This window comes from Coccinella septempunctata, chromosome 2, assembly GCF_907165205.1.
Source record: "Coccinella septempunctata chromosome 2, icCocSept1.1, whole genome shotgun sequence".
Classification (NCBI taxonomy): domain Eukaryota; kingdom Metazoa; phylum Arthropoda; class Insecta; order Coleoptera; family Coccinellidae; genus Coccinella; species Coccinella septempunctata.
In genome coordinates, this window is record NC_058190.1 from 42,479,246 (window position 1) to 42,503,927 (window position 24,682).

Genomic DNA, 24,682 nt, shown 5'->3' on the forward strand with positions numbered 1-24,682 from the left:
AAAACAAAATTACCATTAGAGAAAACTATGGCACTACACATCTGTGGATCTTTCAAACAGAGTTGTATTCGGCCAAAAGAACCCAATTTTTCAAATTGCACTTTTGAATTTCTGAACATTCAAACATTCAACACCCTGTATATTTTAAACCGAGCCGATTCGGAAAAAATAGTGTAGGAAAAAAGTGTTTCTTTTGACCTCAAGAACCTATTACTAGGATATCTGTACGAGTCAAAAAGTCACCTCTGTATATTTTTAATAATTTTCCACCTCAGCAGTCTCACTGTGTGGACAATATTCAACGACTGTTGAACCCAACCCAAGAGACTAGAGACTAGACAGTCTCTTCGCCAATATCTGTACTAATAAATATCAGCCTACAGCTCGTTTTACCTCACTATAACACCTTTAATCGTTACAATTTCCACTCCATCAATTTGGGAAATAATAACCCACGTTAACGCCAACGAATTTCATGTTATCTGTTTGAGTAACTATCAGTCGGTTTGTTTATTCAACACTGCATAATACGTATGGCAATACGAATTACACGCCATATCTGTGTTGAACCAACGATAAAACTAATGAAGGAACAGGTAGATAAAGAGGAAGTGGAGATTTTTAAGGATTTCGAGTTTAATTTCATCTCCCTTATTCCTAGTCCCCAGACGTTTATCTCTAGGCTTGGGAATGGAGGATGAATTGTGGCCGTTTATCTCTGAAAATTCGAATCTGTCAGAGATTACATAAAGGAAACAGTTTTTGGAAACAGGATACTGTAGGGAGATATGGAAGGTTCAAGGTTGCTAATTTCCCATGCTCATATTTGCGAAGCACCTCTACATATCTATAATTTTTGATATAAAAATAATGATAGCCTTGCAATTAGTTAATTCGTTGAATTCGTACAATATCAGGTTCACGAACAATGAGGAAAAGATCGCAAAGTAAGCAACTGTCGGTGAAATATGATTCCATAAATTGAAAATCGATATAGTATTCGATACATAAATTAACTGATCGAATTTATTTTTGTGTTCTCTTCTGAAAAACTCAATTTCTTTTTGAATATTTAATTTTTATAAATAAACTGGTTGGCATGTTCTTTGCATGCTTCCCATTAAGTTATTGGGAAAATCCTCTCTCTCAATTGGTTAATGAAGAATCCAGTATGCAACGTTTTCTGCTCAGTGTCGGTTCGAAGGATGAACTTGCTAGACAATTTAACATGAATATTGTACGGTATGGCAGTAAATGACCATCTCTGATTATCTGGGAGTTATTTTACACATACCACAAGTCCTATGACCCACAGAGACTTAAAGTCTAATAGTTATTTCATTTCTTGCAGAATTGTATTCTCTTTTCTGTATTATTACTTGAGTATCTTGTGCTAATAGTTATAATATTTGTATATTCCATAATTTTACATTCATAATTTTTTTTCAATAAATGAAAATATTCACAAAACTGCCTCAAAAAAATTCAATATTCCATTCCGCAACAGTCTTGGTCGGAATCATCGTGAGAAAACGAAATTGTCCAATCATTTTCGCGGTGAACGAACACTTTCATCTGGTAGAATTATATTATCGCATTATCGCCTCTTATTCCGGATGCTGCGTTACCATTGTTCCTTCTCTGCATCTTCCAACTTCAGGGAAAATTTAAAATTCCCCCGTGTGTAATACGAGAACGTTGGATCAGAGCAGCCTTCGCCAGGAATACCATTGAGTTATGGCCCCGAGCTTCGAGTGTGGAAAATTGAGTTTTCGAGCTTTATCGAGTAAAAAATTTTCTGGTTCTTTCGAATGGAAACTTGGAAAATTGTTGAGTTTGAAAGGGTCGATTAGGCAGGTGGAATTTATTATAATAAAGGTAGATTGGTTGTGGTGATCTTCTATCCAAGGTTGAGTATATAGGGTGTCCCAACTGAATCAATTGTAACTGGTGACATAATTGATCTTTCTAAAACCCTCAAGATTCATTTGAAATTATGTGGGTGTCTTACTGAACTGAAATGTATAAAAATGAGTAAGTGGAATATACTTTTTCAAGAAAAGTTTTCCCATTAATTTTTTTTTATGGAAATGCACTGTTTTCATATTGAGCCTTGAAAAGGCAGATGCTTCAATTTTCAAAATTAATTTCATGTCACCTACGTTGAAATAGATTCGAAAAGAATTGGTTGCAAAGTGTCAGCATCACATAATTTCTTAGGCCAAAATGTCAATTTTCATGCCGAAACAACTACAAGTTCATGTTCCGATAAATAATTTGGACATTTCATGAATTGAATCTAATGAATTGTTTGTTGTGATTGTTAAGAATTTAGATCAATTCATGGAATGTCAAAATTATTTATCCAAACATCGAATTTTAGTTTTTTTCATAGTTGTGGGATGCCAAAACAATTCGAAATGGCTCATTTCCCTCAGTTAAATTTTTTCTTGGATAACTCTACAACTTTCCATTTTAGATATAGCGCAGAATCGATTGAAATCAGAAAACATATAGGTTGTGATTTGAAAATCTTGACGTTTGATGAATTCGATTTGTTTAACTTGATGATCTTGTCATGAACACTCTGTACAATTTAGGTCCAAACAGCGAACAATGTTATAGTACTCCATAATAGAAAAATCAAAAATGATTAAGTTATTTCGAAAATACCTCCCTAGCAGAAATATTCCAAGAATTTCATTGTCAAAAATCTCAACATGCAAAATGGCAGTACAGATCAGTTTTGCATAAACGTCTTGTAGGCCGTCACCCCTGTATACACGAATATTGATGAAATGACTCATTTTATAAGTTACTTCCTGTCAAAAATAATCCTTTAATCAATATCGATTCTGAAGTGAAATATTGAAAAAACAAAGTTTGACACCATGTATACTAGACGAAACTCCTATTGTCTGGGATTCTCGATGATTGTTCTCCTCGAGGATAACACTTGAGCTGAAACTGTGGTAAAAAGAAATCCGTCTTAAGTAACTTCCCAAACTGGAAGTTGCACTTTAAAGCTCAAGGCTCAAGGCGTCACCCATCCCCCTAACCCTCGGTTACATAATGCAGCATCCACGTAAGTTTTCGCTATGTAGGTCCTGGAGAACCTTTCCATTGAGAACGGCGAATTTGTTAGTTCACGGAGCTTTAACTTTCTATACTCCTATTGTGCTCCAAACCAAAGATGCAGCAAAGTTCAAGAGAGGACATTCTACGAAGCTGAATTATGGATGCATTTAACTTGAAAAGAGCGACTTATGAATTCAGTTCGAAATGCCCCACTCGAGAAATAAAGACATTTGATAAACGGGCTCCTTATACAGCTTTTTGGTTTTTGTTTCGAGGATATATCAACATTGCTGAATCTTTATCTCATTAGTATGAATGAAGGACGAGACAGTATTTCTATAAATTCACATCTCAATCATATGAAGATGGATTTTGGAATTTCATCTGGAATTCTCGAAAAATTTCGAACAGGAGTCCCATATCAATAATTGGGTCGAAAAATTAAATATATTTATTATAAGTATTTTTACTTATAGTTCTCGAGATGCTCTCTCAGTGAGCAGCGATCTTTGGACACCCTGTATTTCCCTTGCATGTTGGTATGAATTTCAATAATTTCAAAGAATTATCAAACTGAACTCACATAAACCGAAACAAAAACGTGCGTTTTCACGAAAATGCAAATTCAAATCCTTGCAACTAGATTTTTCATTCTTATCGCCCTCAAACACGGTTTGAATTGCAGTTCTCAAGTCCGTAGATATATCGGGCAAGTCAAGAACCTTTCTAGGGCGAAAGAACGAGGTCAAGCTTCCTGCCTTCAACACGTCCAGAAGAAAGAATTACCCGACCTACGGTTTTTATTATTCAAGATACGCCATGAAAAAATGCTGCACCACATGAAGTGCAACACTCGGAAAACGCGCTCTATAAACTACTCAACGTGTGGAAGAGCTGATGAGATTCAGGTGGGGTAATGAGTGGTTGTTTTTTTTCTATTTTGTGTACACGATGTTTCGCTCTAGAAACCAGAGTGAGAAGCGTGGAAACAAGTGTGTTCAAGTCGTTTAATTCGATTTTCTTATCCCCTTCACTCAAAATATTCCTGATTGTAGAAACATTCAGTCATGAAACATAATATAAATTTGCTTACATCTAATATAATTCTTATCTCAGATAATTCATCAATTACTATCCTACGAAAAATGCATGTTTTCGATTACACTTCAAAAACATCGAATTACTCCTAAAGTGTAGAAGATATGCCATTAACCTCAAAATAAATAACAAAGTAAAAACTCGAAATTGATAACTTCACACATTTCATTCCCATAATAAAAAATCCTAAGAAGTTAAATTTGCCTAATTCGAAATAAAAATTGACCGAGCATTTTTCTTTCGCAGATTTCATTTTGTACATTGATCATTGATTTCTTCTTCTTCAGCATCATTCATTTGTGCATCAGCTTCTAAAGTCGGGTTCCATCGAATTCGTTGTGTTGTTTCTCATGAGAGAGAATATCATCATCAATACGTATAGTGATTAAAAATTGAATGAATTTTTTTTTGTTCACTAACTGACCTCGATTTGAGAATGAGTTTATCAGAGTTCACAGTTCGCAGAAAACTCCATTAATAATTCAATCAGAAATCGCATTGCACATTATACAATAATATAAATATTTACGCGGTCGTAAATGATAGCGGTATGATATCAAATATATTTAATATTGCATTCTGTTTTGGCTCTGACGAAATTTTCAGTAGCAATTGGGTTTTATGGCATTCGCCAATATGTTTCTAACCGATATAAATAGCTCAGTACATATTGTAAGGATCGTGGCAATAAAGTCACTGATATGGTTGCTAGATGACTAGAACTAGAGTACCTAGTTCGAAAATTGAATCTTTGTATTTTTTCTTTTCCTATTCTTCTTTCATCGGCATCAGGAAAATTACACGATAAATAAATCTTTGAGCTCCTTGTCAAGAAGAACTCTGTCTGGCTTTATTATCCACGTATATTTGTCTGCATAATTCCAACATAAATACGCTAGCTTTGCCATTCTCAATAACTGCTTTAAACTTTGTGGCAGCACTGCTTCTATGTCAATAGTATAAACTTCCCTCAGATGTCCGATATTCTAAGCTGGGAAAGTTCCTTAAGTCATGATTAGTTAGCATCCTCAAGCAAAAGTGGATCTGCACTTCTCAATATCCATATAATTTCAATTTTTTGTTGATGGTGTTGGTATTCCAAACTTTGCAAACCCCTGCCTCTTTGCATTATTATTATTAGTTATCAATGAATATGTTAACGGCGTGCAGACAATTATTGAATTCTGAAAAAGTACACCTCCGGGCAGGATTCGAACCCGCGCGGGTTCGAATCCCTTGTAAGGGTACAAATGTTAGTTCTGCTCGAACCGCTTCTTGCATTCGCTAAATTGTCCGTGAAACGTCCTTTCTGCATAATATTTCAATTCAAAAACGCTCTAACCTAATGAACATTTTCACTGCACACACTCTACTGATCGCGATGTTCTAGAAAATAAATTAACTCGATGTTTCAATTTCCGAAAGTTGATTCCGCTTGAATGTCATGACATGAGTTTGATGAAATGTGAAGGAAGGAATAGTTGAAACAGATTTCATCGATTTTTCATTCTCGAATAATTTTTCTGAGAAAGTAGAGTTCGTTCGTGTCAACTTTTTGGTCTGCCCCCGTATAACGGTCATCTGAATTTCTTAAAATTCGTCCTCAGAAATAATATATGGTTCAAGTTCCCTCTTACTACACTACCAATTGCCAGCTACTTTCGAGTCCCACTAGCAGGTCAATTCATCCAAACTAGCAGGCCATGAGGATCCACCTTAGAGTCTATCTTCCTTAAAAAACCATAAATTTGAGGCCAAAAACACAATTTTTTGTTATCAATGAGTTGAATCTGTCGTATCCACCCCTGTCCTAACCTCACTTCTGTCAGTCATGTCAACTGACGTGGATTAGATACATTTGCGTTTGGTAAACGTCAAAAATCAGAAATTTTCTAGGCCTTTTTTAGGCTTTTCCCAGGTCGAGAGTATTTTCTGCCTACGCTCTGGTTATTCGTCTTTCGTTTGGCATTTTTCTCGGACCTAGACGTGCAGCGGTTTGCGAAAAGATATAGGTTTCCCAAACCTCTAAATCAGCTGATTTTCTCCTCTTGTCCCTCCCACTCGGTGCTTACTAAATTAGTATTAACCAACGATAAAGATTTCTTGATCTGAAAATTCTACTTCAATTTTCTTACTTCAGTTTACAAGTGGATTACGAAAAAATCAAGATTCCTCTTTTTGGTCAGTGTGCATCAAATTTTTCACGGTTTGCGAAGGAGGAGATTGCTTTGCTAACTCCGCGAAGTGGGTGCAAGAATAGATATCATAAAATGGTCCTACTGCATTTGAACTCGAAAAAACCTCGGCTTCGTTTTATCGAATTGAACATATGAATCGGCCTAATATTCCTCTGAAAGTTTGTCGGTAACACCGGAACGAAAATAAATAATCGAATTTCAATTCGAAGCAGTTTCGCCGCATTCACGGTTTCTAATTACCGAATAACTTTCAAGGATGTTCACGCGGTGTGGATTTCTGTCTCGGGACATTGTTTCACTTTCCACGCTTCATGCCCGTCGATTTCCTTATTGCGTGTCAAATTGTTCGACGAGATAGCTTCAAGCTTCAACCCCTTTAGAGAAATCTGACAGATTTCACTCGCATTGGACTTATAGACTTCTGTTGGATCAGGAGATCATTTCGAAAGTTGATCAAGAATAAGACAACCTTTGAGAGAGATACGGTATATGGTATAGTGTCATTCTTGAAGGCGAAGTAGCCTTATTTTTCATGGAAAATATTGATCATGTGGAATGATCTAAAAAAACTAAACAACAACTAGAACTAAAACAGACTACATATGGTCTGTCTTTAGCCAGTACTTACCTCAACCCCAAAAGTTTTATTCAATGAACGTACTATACCATCTCCACTCAAATGTTACAAATAAATTGTTTGTAACTTTAACATAAGTGAAACATATCAGGCATTATGCATCCTGCTCTGAGCATTTTTGCCCTTCGTTTTGTACATTGTTTAAAGAGTTACATCACTTCGATCTTGAAGTGTATTCTGTCTACCACCAGAGCTGTTCTCGCCACTACCCCATGCATAGCTAATACAGTTCAAAAGTTCTAATTAGCAGGATTTCTTGCTGGTAGTTACATCCACGCTGCTTCAAGTTCCTCGTACAAATTTTTACATTTGCTAGCAATGATGAGGCATTCAGCTTCTGCCCCCAGTCAATTTCTACTAGTTCTGTATTGATTAGGTGCTTCCTGAGGAGACAGTACCTTTTAAGAAAGCTGGTAAAGAGATGTAACATATTTTTACTAAGATCCAGATAGGTTTTGGATCTCGCCGTAGGATGTTTTTGAAATGAAACTTGGAAAATTCCGCCGGACTGTTTTTTCTTCCGTTAAAACACCATCTTGTAGGTGCAGCATTCTTCTATACCACAGAAAGGCCAATAAAAGGGCTCTGCAAGTTTATGGACCTTTTCGTTTCCTTTGAATGCCTAGCTAGTGCTTTGATAGCAACTTAGATTGTCGCATCCCTGATAGTTTTTTCTAGATTCATTCACATATCTTTCATCTCTGTCCGAAAGATGCTGGATCAGGATCCCAAGGATATGAAGTGTCCTGTGGTGGAGACTGGGTTCTCTGATTTTCAATTCTCTCACCACCTGTACCTTTCTCAGATATTCCGAGAAAGGCATCAAAGGCTAATCTGTCCATCACAAATGGCAAGCTGTGAGATCTGTAACTATCTCGAGTGCCCTAGATAGGCTCGCTCTCATAGCTCTACTTATGCACACATAGGAGGGTCTTAGTACTTTGCCGGGGGTTTTTCTCGTTCTGAATATGTAGCTAATACATAATTATATTTTATCATTAAACTATTATTCGATTAGGTACAATACTGATAGTTTTACATTATATTTTCTTGTTTCAGGTGCCACGAGAGAAATTGGAACTGCCCTAACAAGAATTTGCCTTAGACACAAAGCAGTAGAAGCAAGGATGAAGACATTCACAAGGTGAGTCAGTTCGTTCTTATGTCTTCCATACGTGCATTCAGAAACAGAAAATGTTTTTGAGTTTGTCAAACTCAACCCATCATAACTTTCACAGTGTGATGAAGTTAAACTACTTACTTAAACTTACTCCAAATGACAACTGTTTGACGAGGGACATTTGTTTGAAGGGACCAGTGGAGGAATCAAGAAAGTACTTGGAAAAACCAACGAATTTATTCAAAATTCAGTTTTATACATAGATATATAGTTTAACAATTAACTTGTTAAAACCGTTCATGAATTCCAACTTATAGAAGTAAAAACGGTAACGTGCATCAGCACCAAGATAGCCGTCACAAGTTCAACATTCTAAACGCCCGACTGACTCCTGCGAAGTTAATGTAGGAAGAGTTAACACCGAGCGTTTTGTGCGCTCAAGTGTAAACCGAAGAAATCCATTTAAACTCACTCTGTGGAACGCGACACGTCAAGATTATAATATATTCGCGAAATTAAATGAATTATGCGCTCTTTGTGCACGCGCGAAAAACTCATGAAAACCCGTCTTTTTTACAGCACCATCATGGACTGTCTGGTGTTTCCGTTGCAAGAGAAACTGGAGGAATGGAAGAAGACTGTGATGAACCTGGATCGAGATCATGCCAAAGGTAAATCCATCCGATTTTCGATAATAATTGAAAATTAACTTTTCGCAATTTCAGTTCTTCACGGTATTATCCTCCTCCTTCTTCTTCTTTTCCCTCTTCACATCATCGTTCTTCTCATCTTCCCTCTCCTCCCTCTTCTCCTCCTGTCTATTCTTCTACTCGTTCCTTATTTCCTTTTATTTTCCTCCTTAATCTCCATATTTTCTTCTCTCTCTTCTTCTTTCCTTCTTCTCCTCCCTTCTTGTCATCCCCCTTCTACTATCTCCTCCCCTCCTCCTGTCTATTCTTCTACACCTTCCTTTTCTTTTTCTCCTCATTCTCCAGATTTTCTCCTGAGATATTCTCATTCCCCTTCTCCCTCCAATTCTTCTCCTTCCCCTTCTTCTCCTTCTTCCCCTTCTTCTCCTTTCCCTTCTTCTCCGCCTCCTTCTTCTCCTTCTCCTTCTCCTTTTCCTCCTCCTTCTCCTTCCCCTTCTTCTTCTCCTTCTCCTTGTTCTCCTTCACCTACTTCTCCTTCTATTCCTTCTTCTTCTCTTCTTTCTTCATCTTCTCTTCACTCTCTTCTCATCCATCTACATAATAGAAAAAAAAATTAATTCTAAGACGCATTGTGAAAAATATCAATTGGTTTCAGATTATAAGAGAGCCAGAAACGAGCTCAAGAAACGGTCCACAGACACGCTCAGATTGCAGAAGAAGATGAGAAAAGGAGCTGGAGGTGATTTGCAGAAGAGAATAGAGTGCGGCTTGCAGGACGTTACAGAAAGGAGGCAAATGTTGGAGGAGACTGAAAAACACGCCGTCAGGGCGGCACTGTTGGAGGAGAGGAGCCGTTTTTGCACTTTCGTCGGGTTTTTGAAACCAGTTGTGGTAGGTCCTTCAGATGATACAAGCGCCCAGAAGTTTTATAGACCAGTGAATAATGATTCATAAATCACGAGTGATAAACAAATGTTTTAATATCAAGTAAACCCAAGGAAACCCAAAGATTAAGAATTTTCGTAGACAATTTGTTTTGAGTTTATAGAATCATTCTCAACTCTTGTTTTGTAAATAATAATAATAATAATAATCAATCGTTAATAAAAATATTTTCAGTTCCTATGATACCTGAGGCACCGTGGGTCTTGTGTGTGAATGCATAACTCGTGGCTGAAGATTAACGTAATCAGTCGTTAGCAATGAAACATTAATTCGTAAAGAACTCACAAAATGGACGTATTCTACCAGAATGGAGACGATTTGATAGGGGAAATGGATCATTTCTTAAAACAGCGTTTATAGTGCACGCGATTGAAAAAAGTTATCAGACATTCACCTCGTAACATATAATAAATCGACATTGAATTTTAATTAATCGCCAGTTAATTGGTCGTTATTCATTCGTTTTTTTCAGATTATCTCTAGGTTATTAATTAGATTATTACTAATGATTTATGAATTCTTGGATTCCTTCAATTCGCCCAATCGGTCATTCAAGTTTCAACTAATGACTAATAATTGCCTAATTATCGAATTATCAGAAAGTGTAACCGATTCACTTTATCATTCGTGGAAGTCGATAGAACAGTTTTTTTGAGCTTGACCATTCCGAACAGCAGTTCAATCGTTTTTGACAAACAGTAAAGAAAAGTTTGACTATTCATCAATATTGGTGTACAGAGTGGGCAAAATTGGTGATACCTGAACTAAAACTTTTTAACCCAACGAGATAGAGGAAAATGAATGTACCATTCATGTCGTCTTTTTTTGAGAAACTAATACTGCCAAAATTTAAATTTGGGCGATTTAAACTTGGGTCAATATCTACGTTTCTGTTTGTGCTAGGATGTTGAAACTAAGCTATTATACAGGGTAACTTAAAATCTATTGATGGGTTTCAACGTTTTCGTTTTGAGGTATTGGTTGAAGAAATATTGATTTCTTTTCCAATCATGTATATTTGAATGCTACATAGGTTTCGAATTTTTATCATGTACAGGGTGGGCAAAATTGGTCATACCTGAATCACAACTTTTTCAACTCTACGATATGTATGCCACATTACGGTCCACTTTTTCCAACTGTGATTTTCTTCCGAAAGTACTGAATAACTCAGCTGAAAAGCAGAAGAGGAAAAAATGTTTCTCACAAAGTTTTTTACTGGCTATCCAACGGTGACTCTGACCTTGTTATTGTCCTTATTCAAGGTCAAATATGGTGTTTCAAAAGGGATCTTGTACTTTCGATGTCAGAAATCAAAGAGCGTTTTACGTTAGAACATTGCCTTGCGTGACCCCTCCTTTCGATTTTGGGAATCAAAATTGGCAAAATTTTACGCTCTAATCTGTTATGACCTCAAGTGGCCCCTTTCTTCTGACCTTGAACCTCTAATGGTCAAACTACAAGAAATTGACAGGAAAAAAGAAAATAATTTTAATAAATCCATGAAACCCTAGCTTATGCTTATTGAAAATTGATCATATTTGACCTTGAAATAAACTTGAGGGTGAAGGTCCAATTTCGATTACTTGAAATGAGGCCAGTATCTTATATTTTCATACAATTGTGGCTTAGAGATTTATAAATAAGATCATGCATTATTGCGAGGTAGAGTTGTAAATCGGCCGATACACTTTCGCTTGCAGGATGAAGAGGTGGCCATGCTAACAGAGATGTCCCATCTCCAAGAAGCTGTCCAGCAGCTCGAGAAGCACACCACGGATCCTCAGACTCTACCGCCTGCCTCCGAACAGGTGATCGCAGACCTGAAGAGTTCGGATAGCGGTTGGTCATTTCAGACGCCTCCGTCTTCGCCGTCCAGCCTTGGTTCCAGAAAGTCCTCAATGTGCTCCATAAGTTCCCTGAATAGTTCCTCCTCGGGCAGTTCGAAGAGTCACCACTCTCCCAGCCATCCGCACTGGTCGAGATCCTTGTCTCAGGTACTAATCATTTCTCTCTCTCTTTACTCTACTGGGCTTTTTATTTGAGTTTAGTACTTGTCGCAAATTTTGTGTTCTTATTTCGTGTCTCATTTTGATCATGATACTGAAGAATGTGTGGAAATGTAGAAAGCACTAGTTTTCACCTACACTTATATAGTTTTTATTTTGTATGTTTTTTATTTTATTTTTTTTATTTTTTTTTTGATAGCCTGTAGGACGTAGTGGTACTATTAGATATATGTCTGTGTCGAGTCAAGATTCTGGTTTTACTTCTCAAGATACACTTTATCCAAGACCACCCTCTTCCTTTAGCGTGGCACAGGTAAAACACATTAAGACTCATGAGGGTAAAATGCTTGCTTTTCAACGATTTCATATATTGGCAGGTCTCGAATATGTGTGAACACAGTGGAAACAGCAGCAGTTCCAGTACTCCTTGTACTCCTTTTCCTGCTTCGAGCATACCAAACAATACGTGGCCAAATCTTCAAGAAAGTATACAATTCGAAAGGGCAGCATCGGCCATTATAAACGATAGACCACATACTATTTCTTCAGGTGAGACTGCAATGAAAAAGTGATTTGCAATATTTGAAATTATTTTTCCATAGCCTATGAAAAGGGTCACCAAAGAAGTCCGTTGACAGTTTACACATTCCAAGCTCCCGAGCAAAGTCTATCGCAACCTTCGAGTCCGGTTGCTGCTAATGCGCCTAATACAACAAAAACAGCGCCACCAAAGAGTCCTGCACCATCAACAAAATCGCTACTTAGCAAACCACCTCTGCCCACAGTAAGAAATGCGGAATTGATTAATGAATTTGAAACTCATTTATATGATTTTTTAGCGTTGTTCTTCCTTGGAAAGGAATGGTCCCAATGTTCCTGCTAAAAACATTGCTGGAATGCATGGCATTCGAGTTCTTCCTCCAACAACTGTGGATCAGGCATTGATGAAAAAACCTTCGGCGCTCCCAGCTCACTTGGCTAAGAGTAAGTTATTGTGCTAATTTTATTCATCACTCATATAAATTGAAGAAACAGTATTGGTTTTTTTGGCGACATTAAAAGTTGATTAAAATCCCACTCTAGTAGTCACTAACTAATATCACCATAAAATTTTGGGATGAAAAGATATTATCAAATATAAGCACTATTACAAACAAAACAAAATTATGGTGTAACTTAAATTTTTGTGTCCAGATTGTCCTCAACCAACGTATGTAAATATGCACGATTTAGCCAATATGGCTGCTAATAAATCTCAGGAACTGAATTTACCTCCACCCCCTGCAGAGTTTACTATGCCCAGCACTGAAAATCAGAAGGTAAGCTCTAGTATTTAATATTATGAATGTTTTTATTTTGCCTGTGAATTTATTTATTTCATTATTGGTTCTCCTGTATAATAACTTCATTTACAAGTACTCTGAGGTTGTCCCCATTCTCTATATTTTAACTACCGCCCCTTTACATTGTTCAAAAGTTGTAAAGACTCAATGGTAGTTATCCGAAATTTAGGTGTTTGTTTTTAGGGTTTATGCAGTTATTTATCAAGTTATTTTATATCGTGGAACTTGTTGATTTGTTTTCTAACTTCTCTTACTGTACAGTACAGGTAAGGAGAAAATAAAGAGATATTCTATTCTATTCTACCGTGGAACTTTTTGAATCTGAATTCATCCATTTTCGTCTCCACCTAATATTTTTAGGTAATTCTTCTTTTCAACGGTATGTTTCAATAATTTTATTCCTTTAGATGCCAAATGAAGGTGAGAAGGAAAGTAGTACAAGTGAGAGTTCTTTAGAGTCGTCAAGTGGTTATGGAAGTCAAACCACCTTCAATGTTGATGATGTAGTGCAAACTGCAGAAGGTAGGCGAATATGTAATTAGACTTTTTGTGGGCATGTTTTAACCGAGTTCTACACAGTTTTTACCTTCATTTTTCATACTTATCAATGAAGTAGAAGCACCATTTTTTCCTAAATAATTTCATTCATTCAATTCATTCCAGTTATGCGAACATACTGAATTTTCTATCATTTTTTCAAAACCTTGGATGAAAAAATTGATTTCGAAAGTCAATTTTAGTTTTTAGAAACCACCCTAGTTCATTTTTCACTATAAGGGTCATTTATGTATTACAGTTTCGTTTTATTTATCATTCATTTGAACTAACTTTTGAATGCAAATAGAATAATGATTGTTTCCTCTTTTGTCATTTCATTCCATTATGAACTTTGATCATCCTCATATTGATAAAGAACTTGAAAAGTTTTTTTTTGTGAGTTTAAAAATGTTTTGAACCTCGTAGTGACTTATGAGATACCTAGTAGAAGAAGAACAGTTCGACCAGTTAATAATTGGAACCCAAATAACAGTTTGTACCCCCCTTAGTTTAGATTGTTATTCTGTCTTTGACGTTAGATTGGTTAGATCTATTTTCAAAATACCTGTTACCTGTGAATGATTTTAAGATATTGAAATAACTTGAGTCATATACAGGTATGGTTACATGTAACTGATCCTTGCAATTTGGGATGCTTAGAATTGGGTACTATGTGAATATAATGAACCGCATCTTCACAGGTCAAAGACTTTTAATGAAAGCGATAATTTATAATGAATGTAGAATTTCCATATCAATTGAATTTTGTCATGAATCTATTTTTGGAATCGATGCTAGGGAAAAAAGTGTAAACCAACATTTTGTGTTACTAAGCACCTCTCAATATTCCATCAAAAATAACGCTTCCTTAAAACCATTGCCGATTATATTTTTTCGCCAATTTTATCTGTACATAATATTATGTATAATGAATTTCAACAATAAAAGAGACACTTTTTCCCCTAACTATATATAGAACAATTTCTCGGGTGATGAAACCAGCACAAAAAATACCTAAAATATTAAAAAATTGATGATCCTGTTGAAATGTGATTCATGTTAGTAATTAAGGATGCATGAGTTTGACAATTATCTGTGTGTGTTGTTAGATGTTAGTGATACCGCTAGCAAGTATTGCACCCTGCCTCGAAACTCTGATCTACATAATGGTGTACGTAGGAGGCCAGTCTCCATGACAGGTAAAAATAGAAATACTTCCGAGTGGTGTCGGGACTTTTTTCTTGAATGACAATACAGAATATTTAAAACTTCAATAATATTTTTTAATTTCGTTATATCGCAGCTAAATGAAATTTATATTTTTATACGGTCGATTTCACGTAGGACTGTAGGAAATAAACATGAAAAATTTACATACTTTGCTTTGCTTGAGTAGCATGATGCATGCATGAATACATATTCAAAATTCTTCTGAATTATCTTAACGATGGCGTTATCAAACCACAGTTTAAATGAAAAATTCATTTTGAGGATTGGTCACCTATTCGTCCATTATTTACATATTTCCCTTACAATTCACAATATTATGAAAGAAATTAATGAAAGGTTTAACTAAGGACATTTGATTACAAATTGAAGCTATACATCAGATTCATTTCCACTAAAAGGTTCTTTATGAAATCATCTTGAATTCAGCACATATGTATTTATCAACATAGGAATTTAATATTTTGGAAGTATATTTCAGCCGCATTTGCTTCAGCTTTTTTCGCATCTTATACAGGTTTCACACAAAGTATCCTTCGGACCTATCTAAAAACCGAATGAGATGAGTAATATACCGTGGGCACTCTATATTTAACTACATTTTTGGAGTCTTCATTTGAACTTCTACCCAAACCTCAAGGTATCGTTTCTTTCAAATTTGACGTGAAAATTCTCTTGAATGAATGGTTATAACTTGCTACTGACAATAGTTATTGAATTTAAAATTGTACTTTCCTCAGAAAATACTCTCTAGGTTTTACACTACTCTTGTCAGTGGGAAGTTATAACAATTCATTCAGGATGATGTTCACGTCAGATTTGAGACAAAAATTACTCTCTACACTCTTGAGGTTCTAGAATTTCAAATGAGCTGTACTTGAAATTTTATGAGGAAATGTATTGAAATACAGAGTATCCCTGTCATTCGTTACGATCCACAAATTTTCAAGAAAAAATCTGATGTGGTTTCCTAGATATATCTTGTGGAAACTTTGTGTATAATACCCTCTATATAGAAGCTTCTCTTCATTTTTCAATAAATCATTAGGATTACGCTAGCTCTCAGATATTGGATATTTAATAGGGTAGTAAAAATATTGTTCTAGATTTTTGCTTGTCATAAACCCATAGTCACGCCAACATGTGCTAACTGATTGTCCGATACGAGTTTAAATTTCACCAAACCAATATTTACTCATATTTGTGTAGCAGTGTACTCGACTGGTACGATTAGGAATAACCTACTCAGAAGGGGATCTGTCCAGGCCAATAAGCCCCTACCACCCATCAGACGTACATCCTCCATCACTAGTACATCTGGATTGGGGCAAAATTCGAACATGGGTAGTTTGGAAAACCTTCCACCGCCTCCTGCTTTTCTATTGGAACCGAATACTTGTCAGAACGCCAACCAGGTCAAACAAAATATTGGTGAGAATTGTTTTCCTTCTGCCATCCTTTAGCCCAAAACTAACCCTATATCTAAACTGTCTTGCTAAGGATGCTGAGTGATATTGAAACGAGAACACTCAGCGATATTTGAATATTACGAGAAATTATAATTATAATTGCTGCTTTTCAAGTGCCATGTTCAGGTGGTGCCTTTTCGAAAAACTCATGTTTCGTGGATTTTTCTCAGGTGTCAATGTTGCGGAAACAGTTAAGGCCCTTACGGAGTTGAAACATACGCCTGCCAGTCCCAACGCCATCCGTAGAACCTCCTCTCAGAATATTTACCAGAATCAGAATGCCAATCAGCCACAGGGTCCGATGTTGAGCACTTTTCAGAACAAAGTGTCGTACTTGTCTCAATCGGGTGGCGTTGTTTACGCACAACCGTCCCAAATCTTAAGCGGCAGTCCCACTGCCATACGAAGATACAATAATATGAGATCGCAGAGTGCAGACAGGAAATCCGATGGTATGGTAACAACTCAATCATTTTATTTTCATTTAGACCAAGTAGGCAATTTTGTTCAAGGTCCTGGAGGTGTGGGTTCTAATTTTATTGCCTCGCTTAGTGCTAAATTGGCACCAACTCTGAGCCCAAGGAGCTCCAGGAGGAATTCTGAGGATGTGGTCATGAGAACGAATACAGCAAATAAAATATATGAGAGAGGTCCTGGTCAAAATTTCTTAGATTCTCTGAATGCCAAATTAGCTCAACAGCATATCAATAGTTCTCCTCAATTAAAGGCGAATAAGATACGACAATTCTTCAACAGTAAAGCTCAGGTAAAGGCATCATACCATTAATAATATCATCAACTGATAACTTTTAAATTTTTTATCCTTATTTTCAAAGAAATTCTAGGAATCCTTATTGTATCCAAATTGTATCGATATGTCTTGATCCTCACCATTATTTCATAATATTGTTTCATCATAAAATTAATTTTTCAGTTCTCAGATTTGTATTACTCTTAAAAGTGGCAAATCTTTACTTCATCTATATAGGTACTTCAAACTTAAATACCTCTAACTATCTAACAATTCTTTTTTTTTCTTCTGAATACTAATAATTGAACAGAGTGATAGTCTTCCCACTCATTTTTGTATGTAGATTGATCATCACTAACTTCGCGATAACCAGCTGCATGGAATCTAACCTAATTCAGTTCTGGAATAAAATTTTCGCATAAGGGGCAAGCCCTATTCAGAATATGGTAATATTGAATTGATGTAGCCGATACTTGATGACAATACATAATTAAAGTAGAAACTGAATGGGATACCCTTACCCACCTGAAGATGCTATTATGATAGCGAAACACGTGTAGTGTTTGTACAACTTACCCTAATTAAAAATTCAGTTTATAATTCTAATATATAATTGATTTGAGTGTATATCAAGGCCTAACCCCATCACTTTTTCTAATGTGTTATTTTGTTTGGACTGAATTTCAAACAAATCAGTGGCAATGCTAATATGTATTTTTCCTTCGACTTTAGCCTGATCCTCGAACATGCCACGAGTCTTTGATGGATCAAATTAAAAGAGGAGCACCTTTAAAACGAGCCAAAATCATAAACGACAGATCAGCACCGAAAATATACTAGAGAAAAGTTGATAAAATAGAATCAAATTGAAATAGTTCGTCCCGAAAAAATGCGTAACATTATAATACAAAATTTCACTATTCAAATTGTCAATTTGATGGAAAGTTTCCTGAACATTTTGCATCGAAACGTTTTTTTTTTTTTGGAGGAACAGTTTTCATGTTAGTTCAATTACATCTCGAGTTGTTATAGAAACAGAAATTCCTGTTGCGTCCAGTTATCTATAAAAAAATTGTAAGGACTGAAATATTTTTGTATACTTCTTGATGGGACAACAGCTGTGTAGAAGAGATATTCAATGTTGAGATATATAAGGCACAAAAAGTGTTTTGTCCGGAAAAAACATGATATTCGTTGTGTGTTCTACAGTAGAATGCATTGTCATAACATTTTCATGTTTGTTAATATAGTTAAGATTTAATAATGAGAAAACGTTATTTCTCTAACAATTTCATCATAGGCCTGATGTAATATGCATCTTATTTCATTTAAATGGTAATACATATACTGAAATAAGGAAAGTCATTGATCTTATTTTAATTCATGATAATAAAATCATGACCAAATAGATGCACTGTTACAAGAAAATATTCAGTACTGGCTTTCTCCATAGAATGATATCAAATGAATTCAAAGAATAATTGAGAAATTATCAGACCTGTAATAGACTGAAAATCTTCCATTATATTGGACCCTTTCATATCAAACATCGTTATTAACTTATATATATCTTCCACAGTATATCTAGGGTTTTTGTTCTGTTATAATATATTAATGTTTTAATGAAGAGTGTGTATACATTTCAGCTATTTGAAAATGTTCTTGTACCTAAAACTCAATTAAATGGAAGTCTGTATGTTAACTTGTATATAACTCAAATATTTTATTATCATTCTTTAATTCTTGTGAAAATATTTAAGATTCATTATAGTTCTAAGTTTTATTTTCTAAAGTGATATGAAAATTACTTAAAACATAATTTAGTACTGGATGGTTCAAGCAATGAAAGCTTTACTTTGTATTCATGTATTAATATATAATAAATTTGTGGAGTTGAAAAATTTACCTTATTTACTTATTTTCTCAATTCAAACCTCTGAGGAGAAAGGACTAAGATATGACCTTGAAGTTTCTCAAAAAAAAATGGGATCAGTTAAAAATTCGTCGTTAGCTCCCCCGAAAATCACTCCTAGAATCCCCCCACATCGCTAAAAAAAATAACCAGATATCCTTCAAGATTGAACTTGAATTGGTGTATTTGCTTTCAGTGACAACTTTCTGAAGTGAAGAATTTTACGATATGTATCACATTTATCTGTGGAATTGTATCTTTTTTCATTAGTATATGTTGATATAAAAAAAAACTGGTTCAATAGGTACTTTATTCAAAATGAATATTCCTCCATATAGTTAAAAACATCTTTTTCTAGTTAATTCAAGCATTTATAGGAAGAAAAGGTACATTCAAACTAAAAAAATTATGGCTTTAATCCTCTTGAATAACTCTTCCCTGAAACAATCTTCTAGCGCTAGCCAGTAAGTTTGAGTCCCAGAGTAGGTTATCTTTTTCTCAACATTTCATAAGTATCAATAGTTTAGTTTCAAATATCACAAAAAAAAATTATATTCAACAGTTTCATTTTATCCTAAATGATTTTCAGTTGAGGTAAGTCCAGACACTGATCACATTCTTATTTTATAATACTTTGACTACATTGACATAATCACAGATTTATTTTTTTTTGGGCAGTTAGTACATCAAGATTTATTTCAAATTGCTTTTTCTTTCTACCTCATTTGCAAATTTTTCTTATAGTTGATAAAAATAGAAGATATATGAAGATTGTTCTAATTAAATCAATAAAAGGGAGACATTAAAATTCACATGGAGTAATTAACAAATGGATATATCTCAACAAAATATTTACTCAATGATTTCCTCCATAAAACAAATTTAAAATATACAATGATGCCTTTACTATCTATTCCAATTCAATCCTAGTATATTTCTGGCTGTTACAAATGCAGAAACTATTGAATCCTTAGTTCCAGGATTGGCTGTATCATTCTTACATATTAAATCGTGGATTACAACAGCTTCAGACAATCTTTTATTCAAAAATTCAAATGTTTTTATGTGATCTGGTGAATTGTCTTGGATGAGGTACAACTCCGTTGTTTTATAAATTCCTGCTACACCAATTCTTCTGGCATACCAATTGAAATCAACAGACCTGTCTCCTGCATAATAACAAATATCATCAACAAGTGTTAAGAGTGAAGCAAGAGCTGTAGGTACATTTGGAGGCAATGACATTATAGCTATTGCTTGGGGCCATTTGCTCTTGTAAGGGACTAGCATGAGTAGTTTTTGTTGTATGGCTTTTTCAACAAATTGAACAGGTGTGATTGACTGAAGCTCAGGTTCTTTCTGATAGTTTTTCAAAATTTCAACCAATTGCTTGTTGGAATCAGACAAAAAAAAATTAACAAGATCTGCTCCTGCCCCAGGAAATAAACCATGAACTACCCCTGGGTAACCGGCAACATGTGCACCTGCAGTCACAGCATCTTTTGTCCAGCCTTTCTCTGGGACGAACTTCAATGCTTCACGTAAAATCTTAGATTTAATGTCTGATTCATAATCTTCTGAATTTATAAAGTTATCCTCTCCATCTCTTTTGGAAAAATGTCTTATAGTATTGCAATAATTTTTCTGACCTATTGCGAAACGTGCTGCAATAAGTGGTCTGAATCGGATAACACAAGACATTGTGTATATATCTATCTGGATGACAATAAAATAACTCTATTGTGTAATTATAATTCCCATTCAATGAATTATATAACTATATTTATATGTCATATCATCAATAAATATTTTCAAATAAATTAAACCATTTAATTTTATAGGTTAGACAAACGACTTATGCCAACAATGTCAGTTCTTGTTCTTGACTGACTAATGTCAAAAGTCATACGAACTACGATCAAAGATCAAAGTAGATCAAAGATACTCTTTGCGAGATCCGATCCGAACGAGAAATATTAGGACTCTATGATCCTCTTTGGTTGTGGTTTGTGGTTAATTTACTTCACTATTTTGTATTCGAAAAATAATAAAAATATCATCCATTCATGGGAAACTGAACCATATATTATTTTTAATTTGGAAGAAAAATATTTCTTAGTGTGCAACCTTTCATTACAAGTATTAGTATTATTATATCGAAACATGGCTTTAACAGAGCCCCAGTGCGATTATCTACTAAGGTAAATTGTTTGGCTTGAAATTTCCACAAATTTCATTATTGATATTTTCAGTATCTTGGATAGAGATTATGTTATGACTCGAACGTTGGAGACCCTTTCAAATGAAGTACACAAAAAATTTGAAAGGACTGATTTCTTCAAAGGTGAAAGTATTCATAGATTCAATATTTTTTTTTACTTCAACGAACCATTTTTCAGTTGGCAATGTAATTATTTTGCTTCTGCAACAAGATATGTTGCCAGAGCCGGAGCAACGGCTAGCAGCAGTGACATTACTTTATGAGATGTATCGGGGAGAACCCCTAGCCTTATCCCCCTTTGCGCCAGTATTCGTTCATTTACTGGTGAGTTTTTTATTTGTTTATCATCTGCTGCATGAAATTTTGAACCTGATATAATTAAATACTTGACAATATTCCTCCTATTTTTTTTTATTTTGTAAAGTGTAAAGAAAGAAGGTTCGTTCAGATCAGGCCTTAAAAAACTTCATGCTAGTTTAATGATAGCACTAAACCAATTGTATTTGTGTGTTTTCTTCTCGTCATCAAAGGGGTGCCAATTAGCTTTATAATTTTTATATTCATTCTTATACTCGATATAAAATCATTTGATTATTTGATATTAGCTTCCACAGGATCAGAAAGCTAATTTGAATGTCATAGGACATTTGCCAAGAATTACAGAACCAGAAAAATCCTTTATTTCTCAGTTAGTCTCTGATGTATCCAAAGATATAGTGAGTATTTTCAAGATCAATTTGAAAAAGCTGTGGATGTTAAAATTCTTATTTACAGCTGTTGAAAAAAACCGCAACTCAAATAATAAATTCTGATTACACAGTACATACACCAGTTGACCTCTCTAAGTTGCAATTGTCTTTGGTGGAAAAGACATCTGAATTACCCCTCACTAGTAAGGCAGCAATATCAGTTATTTTACCAGGTTTTGAGAATACTAAAAAAGAGTAAGTAAATTTCCCAATGTATGTTGTATATAACAATAATGATAATGAAGCTCTCTATTCTGCAAAATATAATAATGGAGCCCATAAAAAGAATTAGTTTATTGGTTGCTTACGATTCAAATACTTTCTAATCTTTTTAGCTCCAATTCTTTGTTTGATAAAAATCTTATAAAAATGCTAGCTTCGGGGGAGGATGCTCCAATAAACAAGGTCTACAAGCCAGAATTTGTTTCATTAGCACCTCCATTATTGAACTGCCAAGATGAGGTGAGCTATTGATTTATTCCATCGAATTTTTTCATAATTGTTCAGATTCTTCAGGTACCGAGAAATGAAAAGTTCAATAACTAAGTTATATTATTTCATTTCATAACAAATTCTTTTTGTACTATTCATGTGTCATGTGTTGTTGAAAGTATAATTAAATTTTACAGCCTGTATGGTTGAATCCAATCACCCCAAGTGAACATAGTGTGGCTTATGATTCATCAATGTGTATGACATCTAAAAAAATTTATGACACCAGAAAATTGATGAGTAAGGCTTACGAAGGTGCTCTTACACTTCAACATCAAAATGAAATTGTGGCCGAACTGGCAAATGATTCTAAACTCGTTCATCATATAGGCTTAACTCCAAAAAAGGTTATAATTGATTTCTATTATGTATTTTCAATAATTTTTATTGCTTCAATACATTCGATTCATATGGTTGGAATATTACACTAATAATTATATTGACTTATCTTTGGGTTTCAGCTACCAAAATTAGTTGAGAATAATCCTCTTATCGCTATAGAGGTATTACTTAAACTCATGCAGTCCAAACAAATAACAGAATACTTCAGTGTACTAGTTAATATGGAAATGTCCTTGCATTCAATGGAAGTAGTTAATAGGTTGACTACTACAGTGGACTTGCCTACTGAGTTTATACACCTCTATATATCCAATTGCATATCCACATGTGAGACAATTAAAGACAGGTATATGCAAAACAGATTAGTACGTCTTGTGTGCGTTTTTCTGCAGTCACTGATAAGAAATAAAATCATCAATGTCCAGGTAAATATGAGAAATTATTTTAATTCAATTTTTCAATGTTATTTTTCAACTCAACAACATTTATTGATATTGTGAGGTTAACAGTGGTTTTTTTGTTGTTTGATTGCTTCAACTTCTCGAGCTGAGTAGGTATCATATCTTTCAGGAGTTAATCATAGAAGTTCAATCTTTCTGCATTGAATTCAGTAGAATTAGAGAGGCCGCTGCACTTTTCAGACTCCTGAAACAACTTGAATCTGGGGAAGAATGACTAGAGGATAATAGCATTCTGAGTGATGCTTCAGCAAATGACAACAACAAAACGTGATTGTCTTTTTATCATGACAAAGTGATACTGTATTCAAGAGGAGAAATTAAACTTCATGATATAACAGGAATGGGTGATGAATTCACTGATTCAAAGATTATGGATGCTCTACGGCCGAAAACCTTAACAATGTTGATGATACCAGTCTTTAGTTGGGACTAACATGTGAGTTTGAATTGAGACTGAGATTCATCCAAAAGTGCCTACAAGAGTTTTGGGTGAAATCGCTCAAAAGAAAAGACTGAAATGAGCGGGGAATATTCCAAAATCACTGGTGTATTTAATTTGTCAGAAAAGTAAGTGATGCTTCAAAGTGATTTTTGATTATTCAAAGAACTGTTATCACAATACATCAAGTTATATCAACCTTGATTGACTTGATGTTTAACTGATTGTTTTCCACTATTTTTCTATAAAATTTGTTGTTGGTCGGCTTAAAATGTAAATTAATCATCGCTTAAAATATTATCATTCTTCTAGTCGTGATGAAATGTTTCTTGAATTGATGAAAATATTGATTGATATTCATAATACTCCTTGCTCCTCAATTTCTTCTCTAAACACAGTGTGAATGCAGAATCATCCCGAGGTTGATTCAGAGTAATTTATTACCCTTCATGTAAAAACCATTGCATAATTCGAAATTTTTACTAGATGCCTATTTTCCTATGACTCACAGTGAAACAGTGTGATTCATATCTTGAAATAAGGACAATAAAACCCTTAGGGGATAATCTATTTTGTCTCGCATTTACCTGTATAAAAGTGTCTTCCATGAATGAAATGCTTAAAAAAAGTTGTTGGTGATGAACAAGTCAGCTGGATGGTTTATGAATTGTACCTACAGTAAATTGTTGATTGTATTGAGTGAAGCAAAATTCAAATAAAATTTTTGCTTTTTGGGGCAGATAAGAGAAGTGCAATTATTCATCACTTGGTTTTATTTTTTTCCCTTAATATAATTTTTCTCATTCAGAACTGTTTTGTAAATTATTGTATGCTATGAACCATGTTTTTCATCATTGATAAACTTTTGAATAGAAAGTGACTTTTATTATCAATGGAAGTATTCACTTCCCACATTGCAACATTTTCCTCCACCTCTAACACTTTTCCTGATGAAATGGTTAAACGGAACCTCCCCAGATCTGTCCTGACAAGATGTAACTTAG

The 24,682-nt window shown here is 34.8% G+C and overlaps 3 protein-coding genes across 9 annotated transcripts in view; 2 read left to right on the forward strand and 1 right to left on the reverse strand.

The window, feature by feature from the left end:
• LOC123306481 (protein MTSS 2) overlaps positions 1 to 18,967 on the forward strand; it is a 91,580-nt gene extending 72,613 nt beyond the window's left edge. The window contains exons 4-19 of one of the 6 annotated variants that reach the window (XM_044888508.1): positions 8,071 to 8,155; positions 8,711 to 8,802; positions 9,437 to 9,672; positions 11,430 to 11,723; positions 11,935 to 12,048; positions 12,113 to 12,284; positions 12,338 to 12,519; positions 12,575 to 12,719; positions 12,930 to 13,054; positions 13,486 to 13,600; positions 14,725 to 14,814; positions 16,052 to 16,273; positions 16,482 to 16,763; positions 16,824 to 17,077; positions 17,246 to 17,299; positions 17,795 to 18,967. In XM_044888508.1, the coding sequence (XP_044744443.1) occupies positions 8,071 to 8,155; positions 8,711 to 8,802; positions 9,437 to 9,672; positions 11,430 to 11,723; positions 11,935 to 12,048; positions 12,113 to 12,284; positions 12,338 to 12,519; positions 12,575 to 12,719; positions 12,930 to 13,054; positions 13,486 to 13,600; positions 14,725 to 14,814; positions 16,052 to 16,273; positions 16,482 to 16,763; positions 16,824 to 17,077; positions 17,246 to 17,269 (2,432 nt within the window). In that variant the 3' untranslated portion in view covers positions 17,270 to 17,299; positions 17,795 to 18,967. The remainder of the gene's footprint in view (positions 1 to 8,070; positions 8,156 to 8,710; positions 8,803 to 9,436; positions 9,673 to 11,429; positions 11,724 to 11,934; positions 12,049 to 12,112; positions 12,285 to 12,337; positions 12,520 to 12,574; positions 12,720 to 12,929; positions 13,055 to 13,485; positions 13,601 to 14,724; positions 14,815 to 16,051; positions 16,274 to 16,481; positions 16,764 to 16,823; positions 17,078 to 17,245; positions 17,300 to 17,794) is intronic. The other 5 variants (XM_044888507.1, XM_044888506.1, XM_044888511.1 and 2 more) reach the window with 5 other exon arrangements.
• A 300-nt stretch (positions 18,968 to 19,267) lies between these two features.
• On the reverse strand, positions 19,268 to 20,847 carry LOC123308036 (ubiquinone biosynthesis protein COQ9, mitochondrial). Its single transcript, XM_044890560.1, has one exon. It carries the CDS (start codon positions 20,673 to 20,675, stop codon positions 19,881 to 19,883), a length of 795 nt encoding a protein of 264 aa, XP_044746495.1. The 5' UTR covers positions 20,676 to 20,847; the 3' UTR covers positions 19,268 to 19,880.
• Positions 20,848 to 20,954: 107 nt separating this feature from the next.
• Positions 20,955 to 24,554, forward strand: LOC123308583 (CCR4-NOT transcription complex subunit 11). Of its 2 annotated transcripts, none has more exons than XM_044891310.1 (9): positions 20,955 to 21,175; positions 21,227 to 21,318; positions 21,374 to 21,519; positions 21,810 to 21,911; positions 21,970 to 22,139; positions 22,280 to 22,406; positions 22,574 to 22,783; positions 22,898 to 23,203; positions 23,349 to 24,554. In XM_044891310.1, exons 1-9 carry the CDS (start codon positions 20,961 to 20,963, stop codon positions 23,451 to 23,453), a joined length of 1,473 nt encoding a protein of 490 aa, XP_044747245.1. In that variant the 5' UTR covers positions 20,955 to 20,960; the 3' UTR covers positions 23,454 to 24,554. The 2 variants fall into 2 exon arrangements, with proteins under 2 accessions (XP_044747245.1, XP_044747244.1); XM_044891309.1 differs by having other exon boundaries at positions 20,956 to 21,175; positions 21,801 to 21,911.
• Positions 24,555 to 24,682: the final 128 nt, after the last annotated feature.